We start from the raw sequence: 23984 nt of genomic DNA, 5'->3' as shown, positions 1-23984 counted from the left end.
CTCTTTCACAGAAGCTTTTCAACTGTGTGATCTGTGTTCTTATTTGCATCTTTGTGGTAAATTATTACACATCTGCATTAATTTCATTAAGGGTTATACCTTAGGTTAAAAGTGTCCAAGTTTTAACTAACAGAAATATTAATGCTGTTTTTAAATATAATTTGTGCCTGTATTGGTTAACAAAAGTAGGATAACTCAACAACACTAAAACAAAATGCTGACCATAAAGAAGAGAAATACTCTGAAAATAACATGTTCTATAAAGCCTGTGATATGGCTTTTACTCCTAGCATTTTTTGTTGTTATTGCTGTTGATGAATCATTACAGGTTAAACAAAATATTGTTAATATTGTTTAAAGTTAAAATTATTTAAAGCTGACAGAAAACAAAATTATACATATATAAATGGGGTACTAAGTAATGTTTCATTATGTGTATAAATTGTGCACTGTTAAATAAGGTAAAAAAAATCTATCCCCTCAAACATTTGCCATTTCTTTTTTCTTTCTTTCTTTCTTTTTTGCAGTGCTAGGATTAAACCCAGGAACTCATGCATGCCAGGCAAGTGTTCTAACAATGTGCTATATCCCCAACCCCATTTATTTATGGTGAAAATCTTCAAAATCTTTTCTTCTAGCTTTTCAAAATATACAGTATATTATAGTCTCTATAGTCACCCTATTGTAAAATAACACATGAGAATTTCTTTCTCCTAACTGAAACTCACTATCCAATAATCCCACCCTTTACTTTCCCCAGCATCAGGTGACCATTTCAACATCTACAACATTAACTCTCTTAATATTCCACATGAATGAGATCATGTAGTACTTAACTTTCTGTGGCTGCTTTATTTAACTTAACATAATGACTTTAGTTCCATCCATGTCATCACAAATGGTAAATTTCAGTCTTTTTTATGGCTGAGTAGTATTTGACTGTGTTTACGTACCATATTTTCTTTATCAATTTATCACTGATGGACAGTTAGGTTATTTTTATTTCTTGGCTAATGTGAATAATACTGCAATAAACATGGAAGGGTAAATATCTTGACATATTGATTTCATTTCCTTTGGATCATATGGTAGTTCTATGTTTAATTTTTTGGGAGATTTTGAACTCAGGGCCTCACACTTGTGAAGCAAGCATGCTACCACTTGAGCCATGGCCCCAACCCTTTTTGCTTTAGTTATATTTGGGATAGGTCATGTGTTCATGCCTACACCGGTCTGGACCATAGGCTTCTGATTTACACTTCCCACATAGCTGGGATGACAGCGCATGCCATCACACCCAACTTTTTATTGGTTGAGATGGAAGAATTTCACAAACTTTTTGCCCAGGTTGCCTAGAACCACAATTCTCCCAATCTCTCTACCTCCCAAAGTAGCTAGGATAATAGGTTGTGAGCTACCATACCCAGCTCCTATGTTTAATTTTTTGAGGATAAAAGATTAATTTTAAAATCAAAATGTAATCACTATCATTCTCTTATTCTTCCAAGAAAGGTGATTAACTTGCTGAGTCACTTTCTTAGCCACAGTGTGACCATATCTTTTCTATAAGACGGGGAAGCCCATTTAGAGTGGAACATTAAGCAAATACATACTGACATTAGTATTGAAAACTGGTAATATTTTATGTGATCATCATGGACCCTGAAGCAACCTTGTGTCTTAATTCAGCCAATGTCTGCGGCCATACCCAAAACAAAAGCAAAAGCAAAAGCAAGCAAGCAAACAAAACCCCCAAAAACCAGAAGGCTCAGAAAAAGTCATAAAGTGTATGAGTATGTCTTAAGAAGTATGTAAAAAATGGAGATTATGAAAAGCTTACGTATGTGATTAAGTTGACTATAATTTAATAATTACCTAAAGAATTTTCTAAAGTCAAAATCAAAGGTTAAAAATTAATTTACTAAAACCCAATTCTCTATTTAAGGCTTAAAATTTATTATTCTGTTCTTAGTAACATTTGCAAAAATTGACTTAAAAGAAAGATTTTATATTTTATCAAGATAACTACTTGTGTTTTTAGCAGATGCTGTCAGGCTTTTGACTATTTAGAAAAGTGAACTTTCACTGAATCTGAGTTCATTTAAATATATGTTTATGTCAAAATCTTTTAAATGGCTACCCTAAAACTGATTAAACAACTATTATTTTAGGTGATTCTAATATCTTCAGTGCCCTATATGTATGTGATTAAAAGTATGTAGAGCTATATGTCTGAACTTTATCTAAATTTTGTACAAACGTTTGCAGTAAAAAATGTATAAATTTAATACAAGTAAAATGACCAGCTGATGATCTCTTTTCATTGCATCTAAACCTTCTACATACAAGCAAAACTTCTGAAATTTCTTTTGCCTGCCATTTGGACATGCCTACATCTACTTGTCTGAACAAAATAAGTATTATTGTATATATGAGATATACTTGCACATTAGGAAATAAGTCTATCTGGAATGACAGGGACTGTTCCCCTTTTAAGAGACCTAAAGTTTTCATATCTGTCAGTGCTGTACACCCATTACCTTACTGAGCTAAACATTCAAAATTGTACGCTAAAGGAAAAAGCTAAATTAGTATGTATACATGACATTTGTGTAGCTGTGATGCCTAATTGTTGCTTACTTCAATGTGTATTAAAGATATTTATATTCCCCAAATATATAACCTTCTAGAATGCAAAACTTAGGAAAGCACTGGTGTACAAATTAATTTGTTAGTGATGCTTCTGAAGGTTTGTGTCCATGAATTCTTAATTGTAACAAGGACAGCTTGTCAGTGCTGACATAATGTTGTCTATCATAATTATTATCCTAAAATTCTGTATGCAATGGAAATAAATGGACTGTTCTGTCAGCTGCTGAATTGTTTTTCAAAATTTTAACTATAGCTATTCTAAGTCTTTTGTTATTATAGTTTTGATTGTTCTCTGGAACATTTGCAGTCAGGTTCATAAAGAATGACTCTTACGAGTACCTATTTGTCAAATGAGTTAGTGTTTTAAAAAATATTTGCTTTTGTTGGTTTTGTTTTGTATTGTATTGTTCTTGTAAAACTTTGTAACTGTTGTCTGTTGACAACATATGTCCCTCCAACATAGGATCAGATCAGATCATCCGTGAAAAAGCTAACCTCAGCAATTGAGGGACTTTTTTTTTTATTATTATTGTGCTGGGTGGGAGGGTACATTGTGGTATTTACAAAAATTCTTATATCAAATATAACATATTTGAATTCCACCCCCCATTCTCCTTTATCCCTCTCTCCCCATGCCTGGAATAGTTTCAACAGGTATCATTTTTCCACTTACATACATGTGTGCATCGTATTCGCATTATATTCACTCTTTTGCACTATATACACTCTTTCCCCACCACCTCCCCTTCCCACTTGTACCAACTCCCCCAGGCAGAACCTGTTCCACCTTGAGGGACTTTCATTAAAGTCAAACTACAGAGTGGTAATTGGCAGGTATCTTGAGAAAAAACTGTTCAGAGACAAAGAGTTTAGAGAAAATTATTCAGACACAAGGGGAGTTGTCAGAATCCAAATGAATTCACTTTTGTCAGTCTTTCCAAAAATAAACAAAGTCCAGAGGTTGTGAAGAAGAAGTTTTAACCAGGTTACCCAACACATCTTTGACAGAAGGAAAATTCATAGTTTTGGCTAAGGCCTTCTATTTAAGTAGAGAGAAAAATTGCTATTTCTACTGGCTCTAAATACATATTTTTATTTGCCCTTACTCAAGTTCTTTAAAAAAGAGGATCCTCTAGGTAAGACACATAAAAAATTAGCTAGCATTTGTTGCCCTCAACACAGAGAAACTAAAGCAACTTAAAAGCAACTGAGGCCAATAGGAGAAGGAGACCAGTTACTAGAGAAAAGGTTAGATCAAAAAGAATTAACCTAGAAGGTAACACACACGTACAGGAAATTAATGTGAGTCAACTCTCTGTATAGCTATCCTTATCTCAACTAGCAAAAACCCTTGTTCCTTCCTATTATTGCTATTACTGCTTATACTCTCTCTTCAACAAAATTAGAGATAAGGGCAAAATAGTTTCTGCTGGGTATTGAGGGGGTGGGGGGAAGAGGGAGGGGGCGGAGTGGGTGGTAAGGGAGGGGGTGGGGGCAGGGGGGAGAAATGGCCCAAGCATTGTATGCACATATAAATAATAAAACAATAAAAATTAAAAAAAAGAGAATCGTCTACATGATGTATTTAATTGGATGTCTTTTGTATTCTGCTTTATTATGGTGTTTCTAGTTTCAGGCTTAAACAATATGTTCTTTTAACTTATATTCTTCAGCTATTATGACTTGTGCACTTCTCCCATCCAAGTACTAAGCAGGCCCAACCTTGCTTAGTTTCCAAGATCAGATGAGATCGGGTGCATTAAGGATGGTATGCCCAGAAACAACTTGTTCCCTTCTCCTGTACTATATCACTCACTGGCCTGAAACCTACAAGGCCAGATTGGCCAACCCCCTAATTTCTTCAAGATTGAGGAATGTTTAAACATAAAGGGGGAATTGTAACAGATACTTAAACAGCTTTTGCTGAGAAGCACTGACTTCTTACTTGGATCTATGAATTAACTAAAGGTAGGAGGAAAGCTTAGAATTCTTGCTTCCATTTTGTAACTATGTCCTTTGTTCTAAGCTATTCACCTTGGAATATATAGCTTCTTTGGACCCCTCCCAAACCAAGGACTCAGACAACGATCCACGTAGCTATAACTAGGGTTGTTTAATAATTATGCATACCTCCTTCCCTCTGCCTCCAATTCTTTGTCTATTTAAACCTAAAGCCCATGTCTGCACTCTGAAGATGTCCTGAAGTGCTTACTTTGCCTGTGCTGGTAATAAGCCCCCTTTCTCTGCTTCAAAGAAAAGGATAGAAATGCTAAATGTAGTTCTTCAGCTGAATAAAGGATGTCAATTAGTGACATGAAAACATTTGAAAGTATACATATTTATGGTCAATTTTGGAATACTCTAACACTATAATGGTAGTAATGTACATCGCTTATAACATTAGTATAAAGTTTAAAAGACAAAATTTACTAATAGTGACAGCTATAATGATTTGTTAATGGACACAAATTATAAAAAGATATAAATGGCTGAAAGGGAATATGGTGGATGTATCTTTTATTCATATATGAAAAGGGAAAGATGAAACCTGCTGAAATTGTTCTAAGAAGGAGGGGAGGGAGGAACAGGGAGAACAATGGAGGGGTGAATCTAACTAAGATATATTGTAAACACATGTGTAAATATCACAATGTATCCCCATGTACAACTGTTATATGCTAATAAAATCTTAAAAATTAAAAAAGAGATATAAATGGCAACCTGAAGAACATAAAATGTATGTGTGGGAAGTTTTTATATACAACTGAAATTATTAGAAACTTAAAGTATATTATTGTAATTCTAAGAGTTTTTTTTAGATACTGGGGTTTGACTTCAGGATCTTATGCTTGGTGTGCTATCACTTGAGCCAGGGCTCTTAGCAATTTTTGCTTCAGTTATCTTTCACACAGGTCCGTGCTTTTTTGCTTGGGTCAGCCTCAGACAGGAATCCCCCTACCTACACTTCCTTCATGGTTGGGATCACAGGTGTGCACTAGCACACCTGCTTCTTTGTTGAGATGAGGCCTTACTAACTTTTTGCCTGGGCTGGCCTTGAACTGTGGTCCTTCCAATCTCCACTTCCCAAGTAGCTGAGAATACAGGCATTGACCATTGTGCTTAGCCCTCTAAGATGTTTTATGTAAACCTCATGGAACACAGAAAAAAATCCTTAATAATTACACAAAAAATAAAGAAGAAGGAATAATAGTATATCAGCACAAAATATCAAAACATCACAAGATGTTTTTTCCTCTCGCAAGAGAGGAAAAAAGAAAAAAAGGAACTACAAAAATAGTCAGAAAATAGTGAACAAAATGGTAATGTAGGTCCTTACATGTCAATAATTAAATTTTAGAATCTAAAGACAGATGAAAAAGGAAGATCCAGCAATATGCTGCTTAAAAGAATACTCCCTTTAGCTTTAAGGACACAAATAGGCTAAAAGCAAAAGGGTGGAAAAAGACATTCTATTCAAATGATAACCAAAAAAGATCGCAGTAATGGCTCTATTTATATTAGACAAAATAGATTTTCAGTAAAAATCTGTCACAGGACATAGAAAGTCTATGTAATTATAAAGGGTCAATTATTCAAAGTATACAATTGTAAATATATATGCACCCAACATTGGGACACTTAAATACAGAAAACAAATATAAATAGTTTTGAAGGGAGACATAGATTGCAATGCAATAATATTTGCAGCCTTCACTACTCCACCTTCAACACTGGGCAGGTCATCCAAACATAAAATCAATAAGAAACAGCAGACATGAGTAACACTATAAACCAGATGGACTTTAAGAACATATACAGAATATTCCATCACAGCACACACGTTCTTCTCTAGTGCACATGGAACATTCTCTAGGATTGAGCATATATTAGGCCATGAAACAAGTCTTACCAACTTTAAGAAAACTGAATTCATATCAAGTTATATTTTCCAGCCACAACAGCATAAAACTAGAATTCAATAAAGAGAAAAAAATGAAAATTCACAAATAGGTGAAAATGAAACAATACTCTCCTAATCAACCAACGGGTTAAAAAAAGAAATCAAAAAGTAAAATCCAAGCCAGGCATGGTAATATGGACCTATAGTCCCAAATACTGGGGAGGCTGAAGCAGGTAGACTGCTTGAGCCCAGGTGTTGGAGGTCAGCTTGGGCAGCACAATAAGACCCTATATTAAAAAAACACTCAGTCTGTAATCCCAGCTACTTGGGAGGCAAGGACTGGAAGAACTGAAGTTCAAGGCCAGCCCAGGCAAAATTTTTGAGATGTCGCCGCACTTTAACCAATAAATTGAACACTGTGGCATGTATCTATAATCTCAGCTATGTAGGAGGCTGTAGGTAGGAGAATAGTGGTCTGAGTATGGCCTTGGGCAAAAACTTGAGACCCTACCTGAAAATAACTAAGGCTAAAAAGGGATAGGGGGTCCAGCTCAAGTAGTGAGCCTGCCTAACAAGTACATGGCTGTGATTTCAAACTCCAGTAGTGCAAAAAGAAAAAAAAATTAAAATACATTTTGTGATAAATGAAAATGGAAACACAACCTATCAAGACTTATGGAATGCAGCAAAAAAGTTCAAAGAGGGACATTTATAGCAATGTCTACAGAAAGAAAAAAGAAAGAGATCTCAAGAAAACAATGTATGCTTCAAGGAACAAAGAAGCAAACAAAGCCCAATGAAAGGAAAGTCAGAAAATAATAAAATTAGAGAAAAAGAAATAATAGGGACTAAAAAGAAAATAGAAATGATCAATATAACTAAAAATTGGTTTTGTGAAAAAAAATCAGCAAAATTGACAAACCTTTGGCTAGACTAAAAAAAGAAAAAGAGAAAATTTTAAGTGGAAGTAGTGATACTACAATTTATACCACAGAACTATAAAGGATCACAAGAAATTATTATAAGCAATAATATGGCAAAATTGTATAACCTAGAATTGTAGACACATAAAATTTATAAAGACTGCATCATGAAGAAACAGAAAATCTGAAGACTAATAATGAATACAGAAATCGAAAATAAACCTCCCCAATATTGAAAATCTCAGGACCAGAGGCCTCCTAGGTGAAATCTACTAAATATACGAAGAAGCATCAATGTCAATTCTCATCAAATTCTGCCCCATCCAAAGAAAAATAAAGAAGAAGAGGCAACATTTCTAAACCCTTTTTAAATTTGGCAGTACTGGGGTTTGAACTCAGGGACTCACACTTGCTAGGCAGGCACCCTACCACTTGAGCTACACCCCCAGCCCTTTTTTTGCTTTAGTTATTTTTAGATAGGGTCTTAGGTTTTTACCCAGGATGGCCTCAGACTGCAATCCTCCTACCTATGGTCTCCTGCATGGATGGGATCACAGGCACATGCCACCATGCCCAGCTTATTTATTGAGACGGGTTTGCTAATGTTCGTCTGGGCTCGCCTTGAACCACAATCTTCCTGATGTCCAATTCCCAAGTACCTGGCATTATGGTGTGAGCCACTGTGCCCAGCTTCTAAATCCTTTTTATGAGGCCAACATTACTCTGATCCCATAGCTAGATAAGGATACTATCAGAAAGGAAAATCACAGGCAAACATCTTTGATGAAATAAATGCAAAATTATCAATAAAATGCTAGCAAATGGAATCCAACAGCACATTATAAGGATAAGACATCATGATCAAGTGAGATTTATCCTTGGGCTACAAGAATAATATAAGCAAATCAATAAATATACTATACCACAAGAACAGAATTAAGACTAAAAATCACATAATCTTCTCAATAGATGTAGAAAAAGTGTTTCATTAAATTCAATATTCTTTCATGATGAAAACTCAATAAATTAGGCATACAAGGAATGTACTGCTGGGTATGGTGGTACATGCCTACCATCCCAGCACTTGGGAGGCTGAGGCAGGAGGATCACAAATTCTCGACCAGCTCGGGCTACATAGCAACATCCTGTCTTCAAAAAAAAATCATCAGAAATATATCTCAAAACAATGGTCATATATGATACACTCACAGCTAATTCAACGGTGAAAAGTGAAAGGTGTTCCTCTAAGATCAAGAAGAGAACAAGTGTTTTAGTTTACTCTCTGCTGCTGTAACAAAATACTGAAATAGGAAGCCACAGAGATTCAGGGGCCAGACTTGCTCTCTTTATAATAACCTATTCTCTGTATGAAAACAATTCCATTTACAATAGCCTCAAAAAAAATCAAATACCTAGGTGTAAACCTAACAAAAGATGTGAAAGACCTCTACAAGGAAAACTATACACTTCTGAAGAAAGAGATTGAGGAAGACTATAGAAAGTGGAGAGATCTCCCATGCTCATGGATTGGTAGAATCAACATAGTAAAAATGTCGATACTCCCTAAAGCAATCTACATGTTTAATGCAATTCCCATCAAAATTCCAATGACATTCATTAAAGAGATTGAAAAATCTACTGTTAAATTTATATGGAAACACAAGAGGCCACGAATAGCCAAGGCAATACTCAGTCAAAAGAACAATGCAGGAGGTATCACGATACCTGACTTCAAACTATATTACAAAGCAATAACAATAAAAACAGCATGGTACTGGCACAAAAACAGACATGAAGACCAGTGGAACAGAATAGAGGATCCAGATATGAAGCCACACAACTATGAGCAACTTATCTTTGACAAAGGAGCTAAAAATATACGATGGAGAAATAGCAGCCTCTTCAACAAAAACTGCTGGGAAAACTGGTTAGCAGTCTGCAAAAAACTGAAACTAGATCCATGTATATCACCCTATACCAAGATTAACTCAAAATGGATCAAGGATCTTAATATCAGACCCCAAACTCTTAAGTTGATACAAGAAAGAGTAGGAAATACTCTGGAGTTAGTAGGTATAGGTAAGAACTTTCTCAATGAAACCCCAGCAGCACAGCAACTAAGAGATAGCATAGATAAATGGGACCTCATAAAACTAAAAAGCTTCTGTTCATCAAAAGAAATGGTCTCTAAACTGAAGAGAACACCCACAGAGTGGGAGAAAATATTTGCCAATTATACATCAGACAAAGGACTGATAACCAGAATATACAGGGAACTTAAAAAACTAAATTCTCCCAAAACTAATGAACCAATAAAGAAATGGGCATGTGAACTAAACAGAACTTTCTCAAAAGAAGAAATTCAAATGGCCAGAAAACACATGAAAAAATGCTCACCATCTCTAGCAATAAAGGAAATGCAAATTAAAACCACGCTAAGATTCCACCTCACCCCTGTTAGAATAGCCATCATCACCAACACCACCAACAACAGGTGTTGGCGAGGATGCGGGGAAAAAGGAACCCTCTTACACTGTTGGTGGGAATGTAGACTAGTACAACCACTCTGGAAAAAAATTTGGAGGCTACTTAAAAAGCTGGACATCGATCTACCATTTGATCCAGCAATACCACTCTTGGGGATATACCCAAAAGACTGTTACTCCAGAGGCACTTGCACATCCATGTTTATTGCAGCACTATTCACAATAGCCAAGTTATGGAAACAGCCAAGATGCCCCACCACTGACGAATGGATTAAGAAAATGTGGTATCTATACACAATGGTATTTTATGCAGCCATGAAGAAGAACGAAATGTTATCATTCGCTGGTAAATGGATGGAATTGGAGAACATCATTCTGAGTGAGGTTAGCCTGGCTCAAAAGACCAAAAATCGTATGTTCTCCCTCATATGTGGACATTAGATCAAGGGCAAACACAACAATGGGATTGGACTATGAGCACATGATAAAAGCGAGAGCACACAAGGGAGGGGTGAGGATAGGTAAGACACCTAAAAAACTAGCTAGCATTCGTTGCCCTTAATGCAGAGAAACTAAAGCAGATACCTTAAAGCAACTGAGGCCAATAGGAAAAGGGGACCAGGAACTAGAGAAAAGGTTAGATCAAAAAGAATTAACCTAGAAGGTAACACCCACGCACAGGAAATCAATGTGAGTCAATGCCCTGTATAGCTATCCTTATCTCAACCAGCAAAACCCCTTGTTCCTTCCTATTATTGCTTATACTCTCTCTACAACAAAATTAGAGATAAGGGCAAAATAGTTTCTGCTGGGTATTGAGGGGGGGAGCGGGAGGGGGTGGAGTGGGTGGTAAGGGAGGGGGTGGGGGCAGGGGGGAGAAATGAACCAAGCCTTGTATGCACATATGAATAATAAAAGAAAAATGAAAAAAAAATAATAACCTATTCTCATGGGAACTAACCACAAACTCTTTTTTTTTTATTCATATGTACATGCAATGTTTGGGTCATTTCTCCCTCCTTCTTCTACTCCCTACCTTACCCGCACGCCCCCTCCCTCTCCCCCTCACCCCCTTGATACCTGGCAGAAACTATTTTGCCCTTATCTCTAGTTTTGTTGAAGAGAGATTATGTATAAGCAATAATAGGAAGGACCAAGGGTTTTTGCTAGTTGAGATAAGGATAGCTATATAGGGAGTTGACTCGCATTGATTTCTTGTACACGTGGGTTACCTTCTTGGTTAATTCTTCTTGATCTAACCTTTTCTCTAGTTCCTGGTCCCCTTCTCCTATTGGCCTCAGTTGCTTTAAGATATCTGATTTAGTTTCTCTGCGTTGAAGGCAACAAATGCTATCTAGTTTTTTAGGTGTTTTACCTATCTTCATACCTCCCTTTTGTGCTCTTGATTTATCATGTGATTAAAGTCCATTCCCTTTGTTGTGTTTTCCCTTGATCTAATGTCCACATATGAGGGAGAACATACGATTTTTGGTCTTTTGGGCCAGGCTAACCTCACTCAGAATGATGTTCTCCAATTCCATCCATTTACCAGCGAATGATAACATTTCGTTCTTCTTCATGGCTGGATAGAATTCCATTGTGTATAAATACCACATTTTCTTGATCCATTCATCAGTAGTGGGGCATCTTGGCTGTTTCCATAACTTGGCTATTGTGAATAGTGCTGTGCCTCTGGAGTGCACCTGTGCAGGTGCCTCTCGAGTAACCTGTGTCACATTCTTTTGGGTATATCCCCAGGAGTGGTATTGCTGGATCATATTAACCAGGACCTCTTGAGAACTGTATCAATCACTTCTAAGGACAATGCCCTTAATGATTTAATTACTTTCCAGTAGGCCCATCTTGTAAAGCCTCCACAATCTCTCATTGCTACCACACTGGGGATCAAGCTTTCAGCACATGAACCTTTGGCAGATTGATTCAAACCAAACCCAAATCATAGCAACAGGGTTGTTCACTATTACCACTTCTATTCAACACAGTACTGGAAGTCCTAGATATAGTAAATAGGCAAGAAAAAAATAAAACAGGATTCAAATTAGAAAGGAAGAAGTGATCTACATTTGCAGATTGCATGATCTTACATATAGAACCATCAAAACTCCATAAAATCTGTTAGAATAAATGAATTCAGTAAGGTAGGAAGACATAAAATCAACAAACAAAAATCAGTTGCATTTCAATATAGTAACAATGAACTATTCAAAAACAAATTAAGAAAGCAATCCCACTTACAATAGCACAAAAATGAATAAAATATTTGGGAATACATTTAACCAAGGAAGTAAAAGATCTGTACACTGAAAACTATAGAACATAGATGAAAGAAATAGAAGAAGACAAACTATTATTAAGATTTTTAAAAAGCTTTTGAAGAACAAAGGAAATAATAAGTAAAATGAAAAGGAAACCTACTGAATGGGAGAAAGTATCTGTAAACCACATGTCTTAATAAAGGATTAATATAAAAACATATTAGGAACTCATAAAACTCAATGGCAAAAGAACCTCCACTCCTATTAAAAATGGAGAAAGGATCTGAACAGACATGTTTCCAAAGAAGGCATACAAATGACTAACAGATATATGAAAAGGTGATTTCATCACTAATTATCAGAGAAATGCAAAGCAAAACCACAATGAGATACCAACTCATACCTGTTAGGTAGTCCATAATCAAAAGACAAGAGACAACAAGTACTGGTGAGGGTGTGGAGAAAAGGGAACCTTTGTATAATATTGGTGGGAATGTCACTTGGTACTATTACAGAAGACAGTATGGAGGTTCATCAAAAAATTAATAGTAGAACTACCATATAATCCAGCCATCCTATTTTTGTGTATATATCCAAAGAAATTGAAATCAGCATCTCAAATAGATAGCTGCATGCAAATGTTCATTACAGCATTATTCACACTAGCCAAGACAAAGAAACACCCTAAGTGCCCAGTGACAGATGAATGGTTAAAGAAAATAGGATACACACACACACACACACACACACACACACACACACACACACAATGTAATATTATTTAGCCATAATAAGGAAATCCTGCCATTCGTGGTAACATGGATGAATCTGGGGGACAGTATATAACATAAAATAAACCAGATCTTACATGTGAATGATAAAAAAGTCAAAACTCACAGAAGCAGAATGGAATTGTTGTTGTCAGGAACCAGGGGTCGGGAAAAAAAAAAAGAGGAATGTCTAAATGACCATAAGACCTCCCACTAGACTCCACTTAGTACCACAACATCCCAACAGCATCAAGCTGGGGAGTAAGCATTTAACTCATGGGCCTTTCGGGGCCATTCCAGATCCAAACTATAGCAGGCATCCTGTGAATCCTTTTATTTTGGACATCAGAGTAATGTATGGGTAAGTTACATTAGCCTGAAATGACCTCAATCAATGTTAAGTTTTAGTTGCACATAAAGTTATCTGACAGGTGTTTTTTATTATTATTATTATTATTATTATTATTATTATTTACATCTAAAGATACACAGTTAGTAATAATGCTTGGTATGACCACCAAATCAAAGTGTGGAATGTTATTATAAAAATCACCTTAAAAACAGAAAAATAAGTTCACACGAGTGGACTTAAAACAAATCAAAACACCAACCATGATTGTCCAACCATTAAGCAAATATGTAGTTGGGCCTCAAGATAAATTTCTGGTGGGAAAACATTATCAAGGATTCAAAGAATGATGCATCAAAACAAGCCTGATGAAAGTGAAAATACTGTGCCTCAGAAAACCATGTCTGTTGCGTCAGAAAGTAGGTCTAGAGATAACAGAGGGAGGATGATGGCATGAATATGTGTGATGAATTTGAATAATTTTTTTCACAAACTGTAAGAATGGGGAATACTTCTCAATTTTACATAATATGTGATTGAGTATATAATTTGTGATACATATTTTGCATAACATGTGATATGAAATATATTGAAACCAAAATATTAAATTAAGATGCCAAAGTATTTATTTCATTAAGGTTGGCCTAAAATGCTTATTTGGACTTTTTCATTATGAAATTGGACAGTATTCATCACATATTCAGAGTCATTTTGTATTTGGTGACATGTGCTATTTATGGACACCTACCCTTTCCATTGTTGGTTTAAGCTCCTGGAAAGCCTTTCCTTTTATTTCTTAGGCTCCAGGGACAGTACTCCCTGTGCCTGTTTGTGACACATTTCCTCTCTAGCCAACAAGAAACATGATACCTATATATCAGATTAAAATGCAGACCAGCTTTTGATTCAGGAAGCAAGCTAGTTTTCATGTCTCGCTTGCTGCAATTTTCTTAAGAGGATGTGGTATCTGTCTTTCCTGTCCACAGGATAGTTAATAATATCAGAGTAGTATCCTTGGCAAAGACATACAGGAGTTTGAATCTTCTATGACAGAGGCTGACTGAATAATGCAAAAAATGATGAAATGTCAACAACTGAGATATTTTGACAGTTCACTGATTAAATCTATACAAGAGATTTTCTTTCTTGTAAAAATCCTGTCCTAACAAAGGCTTAAAGCACTATCTATAGCAATTAGGAAACCCTTTAGGATTCCAACTCAATTTAACCAACAAACATGTCACGTGAAACATACTGGAAAATAATGCTTCTCCTCAGGGTTGGATTCACTGTGCTAATGTGTATTTAAATGACTAATTCTAGAATAATTCTACACTTCACAAAAAATCAACTTCACAAACATGCATTTGGGAGTCTGTCAGAAAGTCTATTAACATTTTTAAGTAGAAAAATTATTCTAAATTTTAACTCTATTAGTCCTTCAAAAGAATAAATTAAAACTATCTTTTCTATAGACACATCTTTCTTCGGCTTTTAAAAACTGACATGGCCTACAGGAAGGAACTAAGAAAATACTACATATGAATCCCACTTCTTGCAAAGTGGCAATTGGTACTGAATATTGTTGTTTTAGAAGCAGTTAAGCAAATTACGTATGACAGCATGATTTCAGGAGGGATGCTGTTCAAGCCTGTATCTGAAATGATTATTTGCACTATAGCAAGGCATAGTTGATACATGCAAAGTCATATAATTCCAGAGTAATATCCTAAGTCCCTTGCCCTTGGAGGAGATACAATGGAGTAAAGTGATGATAATAATGATGATTTTTGGATTTGTGTTTAGTCCTTTGCAAAGAGAGGAATAAGGCATATGAAGAAGGTTCTACCATACAACAGTGAAGAAACTCAGTATATAGAGAAAAGAGGAAAAGGAGGAGAAAACTGGCCAAATTTTTGTCAGTGACTACTTCAAAGGAAGAACCTTGCCTCATAAAGTACACAACTCTGAAAAGAACAGAGCCGAAGAAAAAATATGTGATGAAATTATTTGGGCTTTTATTTTGAAATTAATCAAATGTGGCTAATTATAGAAAACCCTGAGTTAAATATAATTGTGAATTAAGTTTGTTTCATGTCTGAGTCTGATAGAATAACAGCTAATGCAGAAAAATGTCTATACAATAGTATGAAGATATATTAACATGGTGACTGGCAGAATTTGACTAAATTTGGAAAAATGTTACTAGGTTAAAAATAAAAGAGAACTTTTTTTTTTTTTGTGGTACTGGGGCTTGAGCTCAGGGCCTACATCTTGAGCCACTCCATCAGCCCCTTTCTGTGATGGTTTTTTTCAAGACAGGTTCTCACAAACTATTTGCCCGGGCTGGCTTTGAACCGCAATCCTCCTGATATCTGCCTCATGAGTAGCTAAGATTACAGGCGAGAGCCACCAGTGCACGGCTGGGGGGCTGTTTTTTTATTTTAAATTTAAAATTTTTATTTTAAATTCTCAGAAATATAGTTGTCTTTTTGCTTTGTATTGTTTTACTGGTGGTAGTGGGGTTTGAACTCAGGGCTTCACACTTGCTAGGCAGGTGCTCTATCATGTGAGCCATACCTCTGGCCCAATATAGTCATTTTAAAAACTCACCACAGATCATTTTAAACATTACTGTTTGGTTCTAAATTTCTATAATTAAAGACAGATTATATGCTTGAATTCTGTATTTCTTTTCTTAATTCTGTTTTTTTCTCTATTATTTAACAAGAGTTATGAGGAGATGGACTGCTTCTATAAGGCAGATTCCTTGGCTGAAGAACACTACAAATAATGTTATGCCTGGTTGGATGTGACTTACAGATAGTAGAAGTAAAGAGTAAGATCTTGGCTCCTCAGAAAAACTGGCTCTCTTCAAAGATAGGGCATGACTGACTCATGATTATTCTTTGAAGCAATCTGTACCATGGGCCAGCTCGGTTACAGTAACTGTTGGGCAAATATTAGACATAGAAGACTTTTATATCCAAGACACATGAGAACTTATATTTTGCTTTTCTGAAAATACATAAGATTGGGAAATAAATGAATATTCTCAAGAGAACAAGAAATGTGTACCTACAGACTTTCACTTTAGGATAGGAGATTCCAAATTCAAACGTTTCATAATGACCTGAAATTAAGATGCTTGGGTTCCATCCCAAACCTTAGATCAAAATCTTTGTATTTTCAAAAAACTCCCTATTTTATATCCTGGTGATCCTGTGTCCAAAGGCTTGAGAACTGCTGCTCTCAGGATAGTGCTGGGATGTCTTGTGCTGCAAATCATTAAGATTCCTGATGTCCATTACTCACGTGTAAACCTTAAGAACAAAATCCTTTTCTTCCTTCAATTCTGTGAGTGACTGTATGACATCCAAGATGCTTAGGACTGCACAGCCATATGGTCGCCTGTAGTGCAGGTGAGCTGGGCCCTTCTTGGAGTCGTTCAGAAGCATCCGGCCTTGGGCACAGGAGAAAAACACCAGTAAGACTGAGAAGTTCATACTACTCTCCAGCATCTCCTGGTTGATGTCCAAGGATGCCAGAGCTACAAGGACCTAAATGATCCTCTAAGCTGGGACTTAAAGGTAGTCATCCAAGGGTATTCATGAAGAGCAACACCAAACATGCCTCTCGCCAAGTCTCTTCTCCTGCACCACATTCAATTTGCCTTATCACCAATGTCTGAATCAACACAAACAGTTCACTTATTAATCAAATGACAATAAAAGAATGACTTCATGAATTTCTTAGAAAAATTAGGGTGCCAAGAGATTTAAACTCAGCAGGCATATTAAAGACAGAAAGTTCAGTAGTTTAGTTTTACAAAACTATACATGCAAAGATAAAAAGGGCACTATCCAAATTCTTGTGCCCAGAACCACTGTGGGAGTGAGCACAGTCTTGGGAGTGAATGGCTGCTTACTTTTCCTGTTTACAAAGGCTGTGCTTTATCAAGTGCAGCAAAAATAGTTGTTTCATTGTCAAGGGATTAAAAATATTTTTGACAAAAATATTTGTCAAAAAAACAATTTGCCAGAACCCTTTCTTTGAAGGAAAACAAGGTTAGTCACAGCCCTAAAAGTTAAGTCTTAAACTTGAAATAAGGATGGACAACTCAACATTATAACAATAGTGAAAATCACTTTTTCCATTTCAGTTTGGGTAGAAATGAGATGCCACACATCTTCTGGACTGATGGCAATAACCTTAATTTTGTGGAAAATGCCACAGATATGTAGTTTTGAATGTAAATTACAGCAAAGGCACATGCCACCTATTAAGTTTGCACTTGGGTAACTTGCTTAAGATCTCTGAGGGGGAAGGCAGGTATGAGGGCAGGGCATTATGACTCAAAGAATGTCAAAAAGCAGATTACTGAAAATAAAAAGCTTGGGCCCAAGAGTAAATAGAGAGCAGAAAATTTAAAGTGAATAAAATACATCCATTTTTATCAAACCCAGCTATTACTGCAACAGCTGAGGTTAAGGCAGAACTTTTTTTTAAAAAAAAAAAAAAAGCAGGACTCTAATCCTGAGACCTGAAATAACAGGAAAGATCTGGGAGAAGACAAGCTCATTCACTGGAGATACTTATCCTAAGTTGGGCCAGTCTTAGTCAAGTGAATGGATAAGGAGGACAGTACCTATTCGGATCACATGGGCAACTATATATAAATCTCTCTTCATGTCTTTGCTGCTCAGATCCTAATAAAAGAGAAAAAAAAGTAAATTCAGGCAAGGAATACATACAAAATAATTAAAATTTCATTTTAAACCTCTTAATGGCTTATTTTAGAATATGTTATAGGTGGGAGAAATCATTACAATATAGTTCACTGTTTCTAAGCTATCCAGAGAAAGTCTAGATATCTTTTATGCCTTTGCAAGTATTTTATTGTATTTTAAGTATTTATTGGCAGTATTTTTCCAACTTTCATTTAGGTCACCTAAAAAATACCAAATAACTACAAAGGTTTTCATGTTGGAAGTCATATGGCCTTAACCCATGTTTATTCTATCATCATGCAAAAACATTTTATAACAAAAAGAATAAATGTTCAGTGCAGAAAAACTGCAAAATTTCCAAAGCCCATTAATGACTGAAATGCTAAAATTTCACTCTCTACTAATTTTACATTTATTCCACGGATGTCCACAAATGCATATTACACACTAGCTATGCTCCATTTAAAGAGATTAGTTTGGTCTTAGTATAACTCGATAACTCGATCTAAGTTTCTAAATTTAGACATTACTTTTACTAAATTATAAAGTTGAAAATAATTTTATTGAAAAATTTTAAGGCATTCCTTTAAATAAAAAAATTTATCTGGAATCAGAGACTTTTCAAACTAAAGAGTAAAAATTCCCTGTTCTTATACATTAAATATTTATGTTTAACATGCAATTTAAAATAAAATGTTTACTTATATTTTCTTTAGTACATTATATTTGAAGTATTACAGTTCTGTTTTAGATTTTTCACCAGGTCATCAACTTGCTGCTCACTCCCAACTATTCCTCTGATTTAGTGATAACTGATAGAGTAATTTTTGGCCTTAATGGGACAGGTTCCCATGATTTCCCTTTTGCTTCTTGGAAAGGTCCTTTACTTTCATTTCCTTTCCAGCTTCCATTATTTGGTTGGTTCCATATGCTTGCTCTCTTTAATAAAGGAGGAAAAAGGGGAAGTCTTGATTTGGAGTAAGCCTAGAGATACAAAGTCACCACATTTCTATCCTGTTACACGATTAGCATTAAGGTGGGGCAAGCAAGGTACCTAAGGTGCAAAATTTAAGGAGGCACTCACTCTTGGGATACTGTGTTTTGTTTGCCTTACCCTTTCCCAGCCCTGCCCTGTTGAATGACTCTGAACAAATGAAAGAAAAGGAGACATTAAAAAATAATGTATAATGGTGAAACTGAAGGTTTTAGATTGTAGAATGTCATAATAGTTTAAGATTTTTTTCTTTGGTAGTATGAGGTCTGAACTCAGGGCCTTGTGGTTGGTGGCCAAATGCTCTACTGCTTAAGCCATACTACCACCCCTCTTTGCTTTCAGGTTATTTTCCAGACAGGGTTTTAGTTTTTGTCTGGGTCAGCCTGGGACTGTGATCCTCCTTACCTACACTTCTTGAACAGCTGGGAATACAGGTGTGAATCACCACTGCCTTGCTTGTTTGTTGAGATGGGTTCTAACTTTTTGCACAGGCTGGTCTCAAACCATATCCTCCCAGTCACTACCTCCAGAGTAGTTGGAATTATCAGTGTGAGCCACAGTGCTCAAGCACCAAGTTCTTACAATCATGCTCTCTTCTCTCGCTCTCTCTATATGTATATAAGATCATCTATGTGTTTATATGTATGTTTGTTTTTTAGGTTTAGCTTCCACATATAAGGAAAATCATGTGACCTTTATCCTTCTGAGCCTTGCTTACTTGGCTTAACATGATGATCTCTAGTTTCTTAACTTTTTCTTAATTTCCTCAATGATCAATTGATTGTTCAAAAGTGTTTTACTCAATCTTCATGAGTTTAAATGTTTTTAGTGGTTTTCCTTCCCAATGATTTCTATTATGGTCTGTTAGGATATAGGGGGTTATTTCAATACTTTTGTATTTATTGAGATTTGCTTTATGACGTAGGATGTGATCTCTTTTGAAGAAAGTTCCATGGGCTGCTGAGAAAAAATGTGTGATTGGCTACTGTAGGATGGAATGCTCTATAAATGTCAGTTAAGCTCATTTTGCTCATGGTATTTTTTTTGGTAGTACCGGATTTGAACTCAGGGCCTCATGCTTGCTAGGCAGGCACTTTACCACTTCACCAAGCCCTATTTGTGTGGGGTATTTTTGAGATAGGGTGCCACAAACTATTTCCCTGGTCTGAGTTTGAACTGCAGTCCTCCTTATCTCTGCCTCCAGAGTAGCTAGGGTTACATGTGTGAGATATCACTACCTGACTGTCCATGATATTCTTTGGTTCTAGGATATGCACCAAGTTCTTAAAGTAATAAAATATGCTTACAATGAAATAGGCTACAGAGTAATTTAATATAACTGGCATTTATGGAATCACAAGCATTTATTTTTTGTATTAAGGCTGTCTTTTAATATTGAAAAAAGATGTTTCAGGCTCTATTTCACTAATTTCTCTAACTTAAAATGAAATTTAAAATGATATTCCTAAAATGACACTGTATTTTGACACTTATTAAGATGGACACTAATAAGTAGAAACTGAAAAACATTTTTGTACATTTTTATGTGGTTTCTGGGATTAAAATATGTCTATTACTGAAGGACGCAGAAAGGTTGGATACATTTCTAAAATGAAATGTTCCTTCCATATATTATATTGTATTAATCCAGACTTTGAAAGGACTAGCACTATATCAACTTAAATATAACTAAAAAATTCAAGCCAGCTACCAAAGATTACCAAACATTAACCAGATGGATTGTGCACAAGAACACTGGACTTCTCCTTTGGCTCTGGCTGATTGAACAAAAGGAAGAAGCTTTAAGTATAATTTATGGTTATTTTATAAGTGACTACATAGAGGTTCTTTCTAACTATCTTATACATGGCACCCAGAACTCTCAATAGTATTTATTTGCAATCAATTAAAAAATAAAAAAGAAATTACTGCAAGAAAATATTTTAAGTAAAACTATTATTTGTGGGTTGCACACAATTTCAATGTAAAAGTCATCTTATTAAATGTTAAGGGCATGATCAAGCACAGTTACCATAGGGTTATTAAACATATACCATTTAAAACTGAGCACCAAATGTGGCTATTCATGTTAACATACAAAGACCTGTAAAACCAAGGTGGGAAGAGAGGTAAGGCACTCACCACTCATCTTCTGAGTAGTGATTAGATTTGCTCCCTGGACTAAACCTTCCAATCGTGCATAACTAAGAAGCTGGTTGCCAACAACATAGTAGGTAAAGAGGTAAGTGAGGGCAGTGACTCAGTGCCCAGCATCTCAGTAACTGATGTTCAAGTCAAAACAGAGGAAAGTTAACTTTGCTTTCCTGTGCCTAGGCTAATCTTCTATAGAGACAATGGGATTTACAAATAGAAAATAAAACCAATTTATTCATACTTAAACAGCACAAAAGGAGAAATATTTTAATATATAATGTTATTACCAAAATAAGCTAAATTCTGGACTCTAAGAAATAACTTTTTTGTTTTTGTTTTATTTTATACTGGGGGTTGAACTCAGGGCCTTGTGTTGCTAGGCAGGTGTGATACTACTTGAGCCACTCTACCAGCCCAAGAAATTACTTCCAGATTGGGATATGTGCTATAAAATTCAATAGCAAGTAAGCATATATTCATTTATTATGTAATAAATCATTATTGAGAGTTTAGCATTTGACAAACACTGTATGCAAGCAAACATATAAACATAGTCTCATACATTCATACACACAGCCACTGTTCACCATGAGAGTCAGCAAAATCCTCATTGTATTGGACAATCATATAAGTATGAAACACCTCCTTGAATAAAATTCTTCCTTTGTAGGAAACTAAAATCTAACAAGATAAAACAAAACAAAACAAGGCTTCAAAGAAAACAGGGTTGTACCATGGATCATGTGGCTACAATGGAAGTCTGCTGAGTAACCTTGTAAAAGATTCAGTCTGTATCCTCCTCTCTTCTGATGCCAATGTCAGCATCAATCATAGCCATAGCTACACTTTCTTGCATTTAATTTTGAGACTTTGTAGCACATACCCCAATCTGGAAAACTCCTTTATATCATAGGAGAAACTCACGTCCTAGATAAAGAGAAAACATTTCCCACTAAAATTATTTCATATAGCTGGAAATAAAACATGAAAGTGCTGGTTAAGATAATCTTGTTCAGATATCTCATGTGCTTTGTAAAAATTCCTCAAGTCATGCTAAGGACTTTTTTTTTTATCTTATTTCATTTTGGCAATACTGGGTCTGAACTCAAACTACCACTTCAGCCACACCTCTAGCCCTTCACACCTTTTTGCCTGGTGCCAACCTTGGACTACAATCCTTCTATCTTCACCTCCTGTGTAACTGTGATTACAAGTGTGTTCTGCCACAGTAAGCTTGGTTTTTGAGATAGAGTCTTTATAACTTTTCCCCAGGCTGACCTTAAATTTCAGTCTTTCCATCTCTGCCTTCTGTATAGCTGAGATTACAGGTATGAATTACCACAACCAGCCCTGCTTGGGACTTAAAAAAATCCAGGGTTTATACTACAAAGGGAACTATGGAAGTAGTATATTTAACAGCCTTAAGCTTTCCCATTGTGACAAAATAGGAACACATCATGAGTTTTATATGCATCTTTGATTTGTAAGTTGAAGCGACAGCTTTGACTTCTGGGTCCATATAGATAACTAAAATGTTAAATGAAAATTTGGACTTACTATAATTACATTAAAATATCATCATAATTAAGCTCATTTTTCAAGAGACTGGAACTGTGCTCATCTTATTTAAGAATTCAAGGACAGCACAAGTACACAGCTCTGTTCCCACAAATACAAACAGTAAGGTATAAACAACTGCTCATTGTTTTATCAGATAGTATCAGGAATAAGAATCTAGAAAAACCTCCTAATGTTACTGAGACATTATAGATAAGAGGGGTCTCATCTCTTCCTAATTGTTTCAGAAAGAGGTCTCAGGGACCTCAGTGGTCAGGCACTCCCATTTCAGAAGTTCTTAGCCCATAGTCTAACCTAAATCCCCTCAACTACAATCTGTATTGTAGTTGTTTCCTTTGTTCTTCTCTTATGGAAGACAGAGCATTGATCTTTCCAAATCAAGCCACCTTAACCATCTTCATAGTTACATTACTTCCTAAGCTTTGAATGCTGAGCTCAAGGAAATACAGAATACTATTTTTGCATAGGCAAATTAATAAATCTTTCTGTGCATCTGGAGTACTTTCAATGAAAACTACTCCTGTGAAAGTGTTTTCTGATTGTGCAGTAATATCATTTGACATTTTGAAAGAGTCAGTTGTAGTAAATGAACTGAAGTGAGGTGAACATATGCAATTTTAGCTCTCAAAGAAAGTCACATGTAAAATCTCCAGATAAATACTATTTGCCTTTAAGAGGTACAACATAAGCCTGAAGACTTCTATTACCTATAAGGTGTTTTCTTGTTGCTGTTGTTGAGATGGGGTCTTGCTAATTGCTCAGGCTGGCTTGGCACAGGCACAGGCACAGGCTACCTTGCCTCACCAATGAGTTTTGACGCATCTCAAATGCGCTCTTATGACTGAATCAGATCAAAGAATCCACAAACAGTCAAAAATGGTTTAAAATTGGGACACAGTCTTATTTTCTTCTTCAGTAAATAAATTAATTCAAATAAATAAACTTGGGTAGTTAAGTTTTTTAACTGGATAAAAAGTAATAAATCCAAATTAATTTGAAGAATACAAAAGGCAATGTAATACTGTGAGGTTTAGTAGCTCTCAATGAGTAGATTACTAAGTATTCCGAGTTGATGGCTTTATGATTACAGAGACCATCAATAACAATATGGTTATTCAGAAAAAACTCAAGTACAGATCATAGAAGAAAAAGACTCTCCATTTGGTATCCA

General features: G+C 35.7%; 1 protein-coding gene across 10 annotated transcripts in view; it reads right to left on the bottom strand.

Annotated features, from left to right (window-relative positions):
- The window catches only part of Dock3 (dedicator of cytokinesis 3), a 561871-nt gene that overhangs the window by 133504 nt on the left and 404383 nt on the right, over window positions 1-23984 (bottom strand). For all 10 annotated transcript variants that reach the window (XM_074059333.1, XM_074059340.1, XM_074059334.1 and 7 more), the window contains 2 exons: window positions 18006-18066; window positions 16673-16820 (listed from right to left, as the gene is read on the bottom strand). In XM_074059333.1, the coding sequence (XP_073915434.1) occupies window positions 16673-16820; window positions 18006-18066 (209 nt within the window). The remainder of the gene's footprint in view (window positions 1-16672; window positions 16821-18005; window positions 18067-23984) is intronic.

This window comes from Castor canadensis, chromosome 17, assembly GCF_047511655.1.
Source record: "Castor canadensis chromosome 17, mCasCan1.hap1v2, whole genome shotgun sequence".
Lineage (NCBI taxonomy): Eukaryota > Metazoa > Chordata > Mammalia > Rodentia > Castoridae > Castor > Castor canadensis.
Note: the sequence above shows the minus strand (reverse complement) of the source record. Positions and strands in the feature narration are given on the sequence as shown.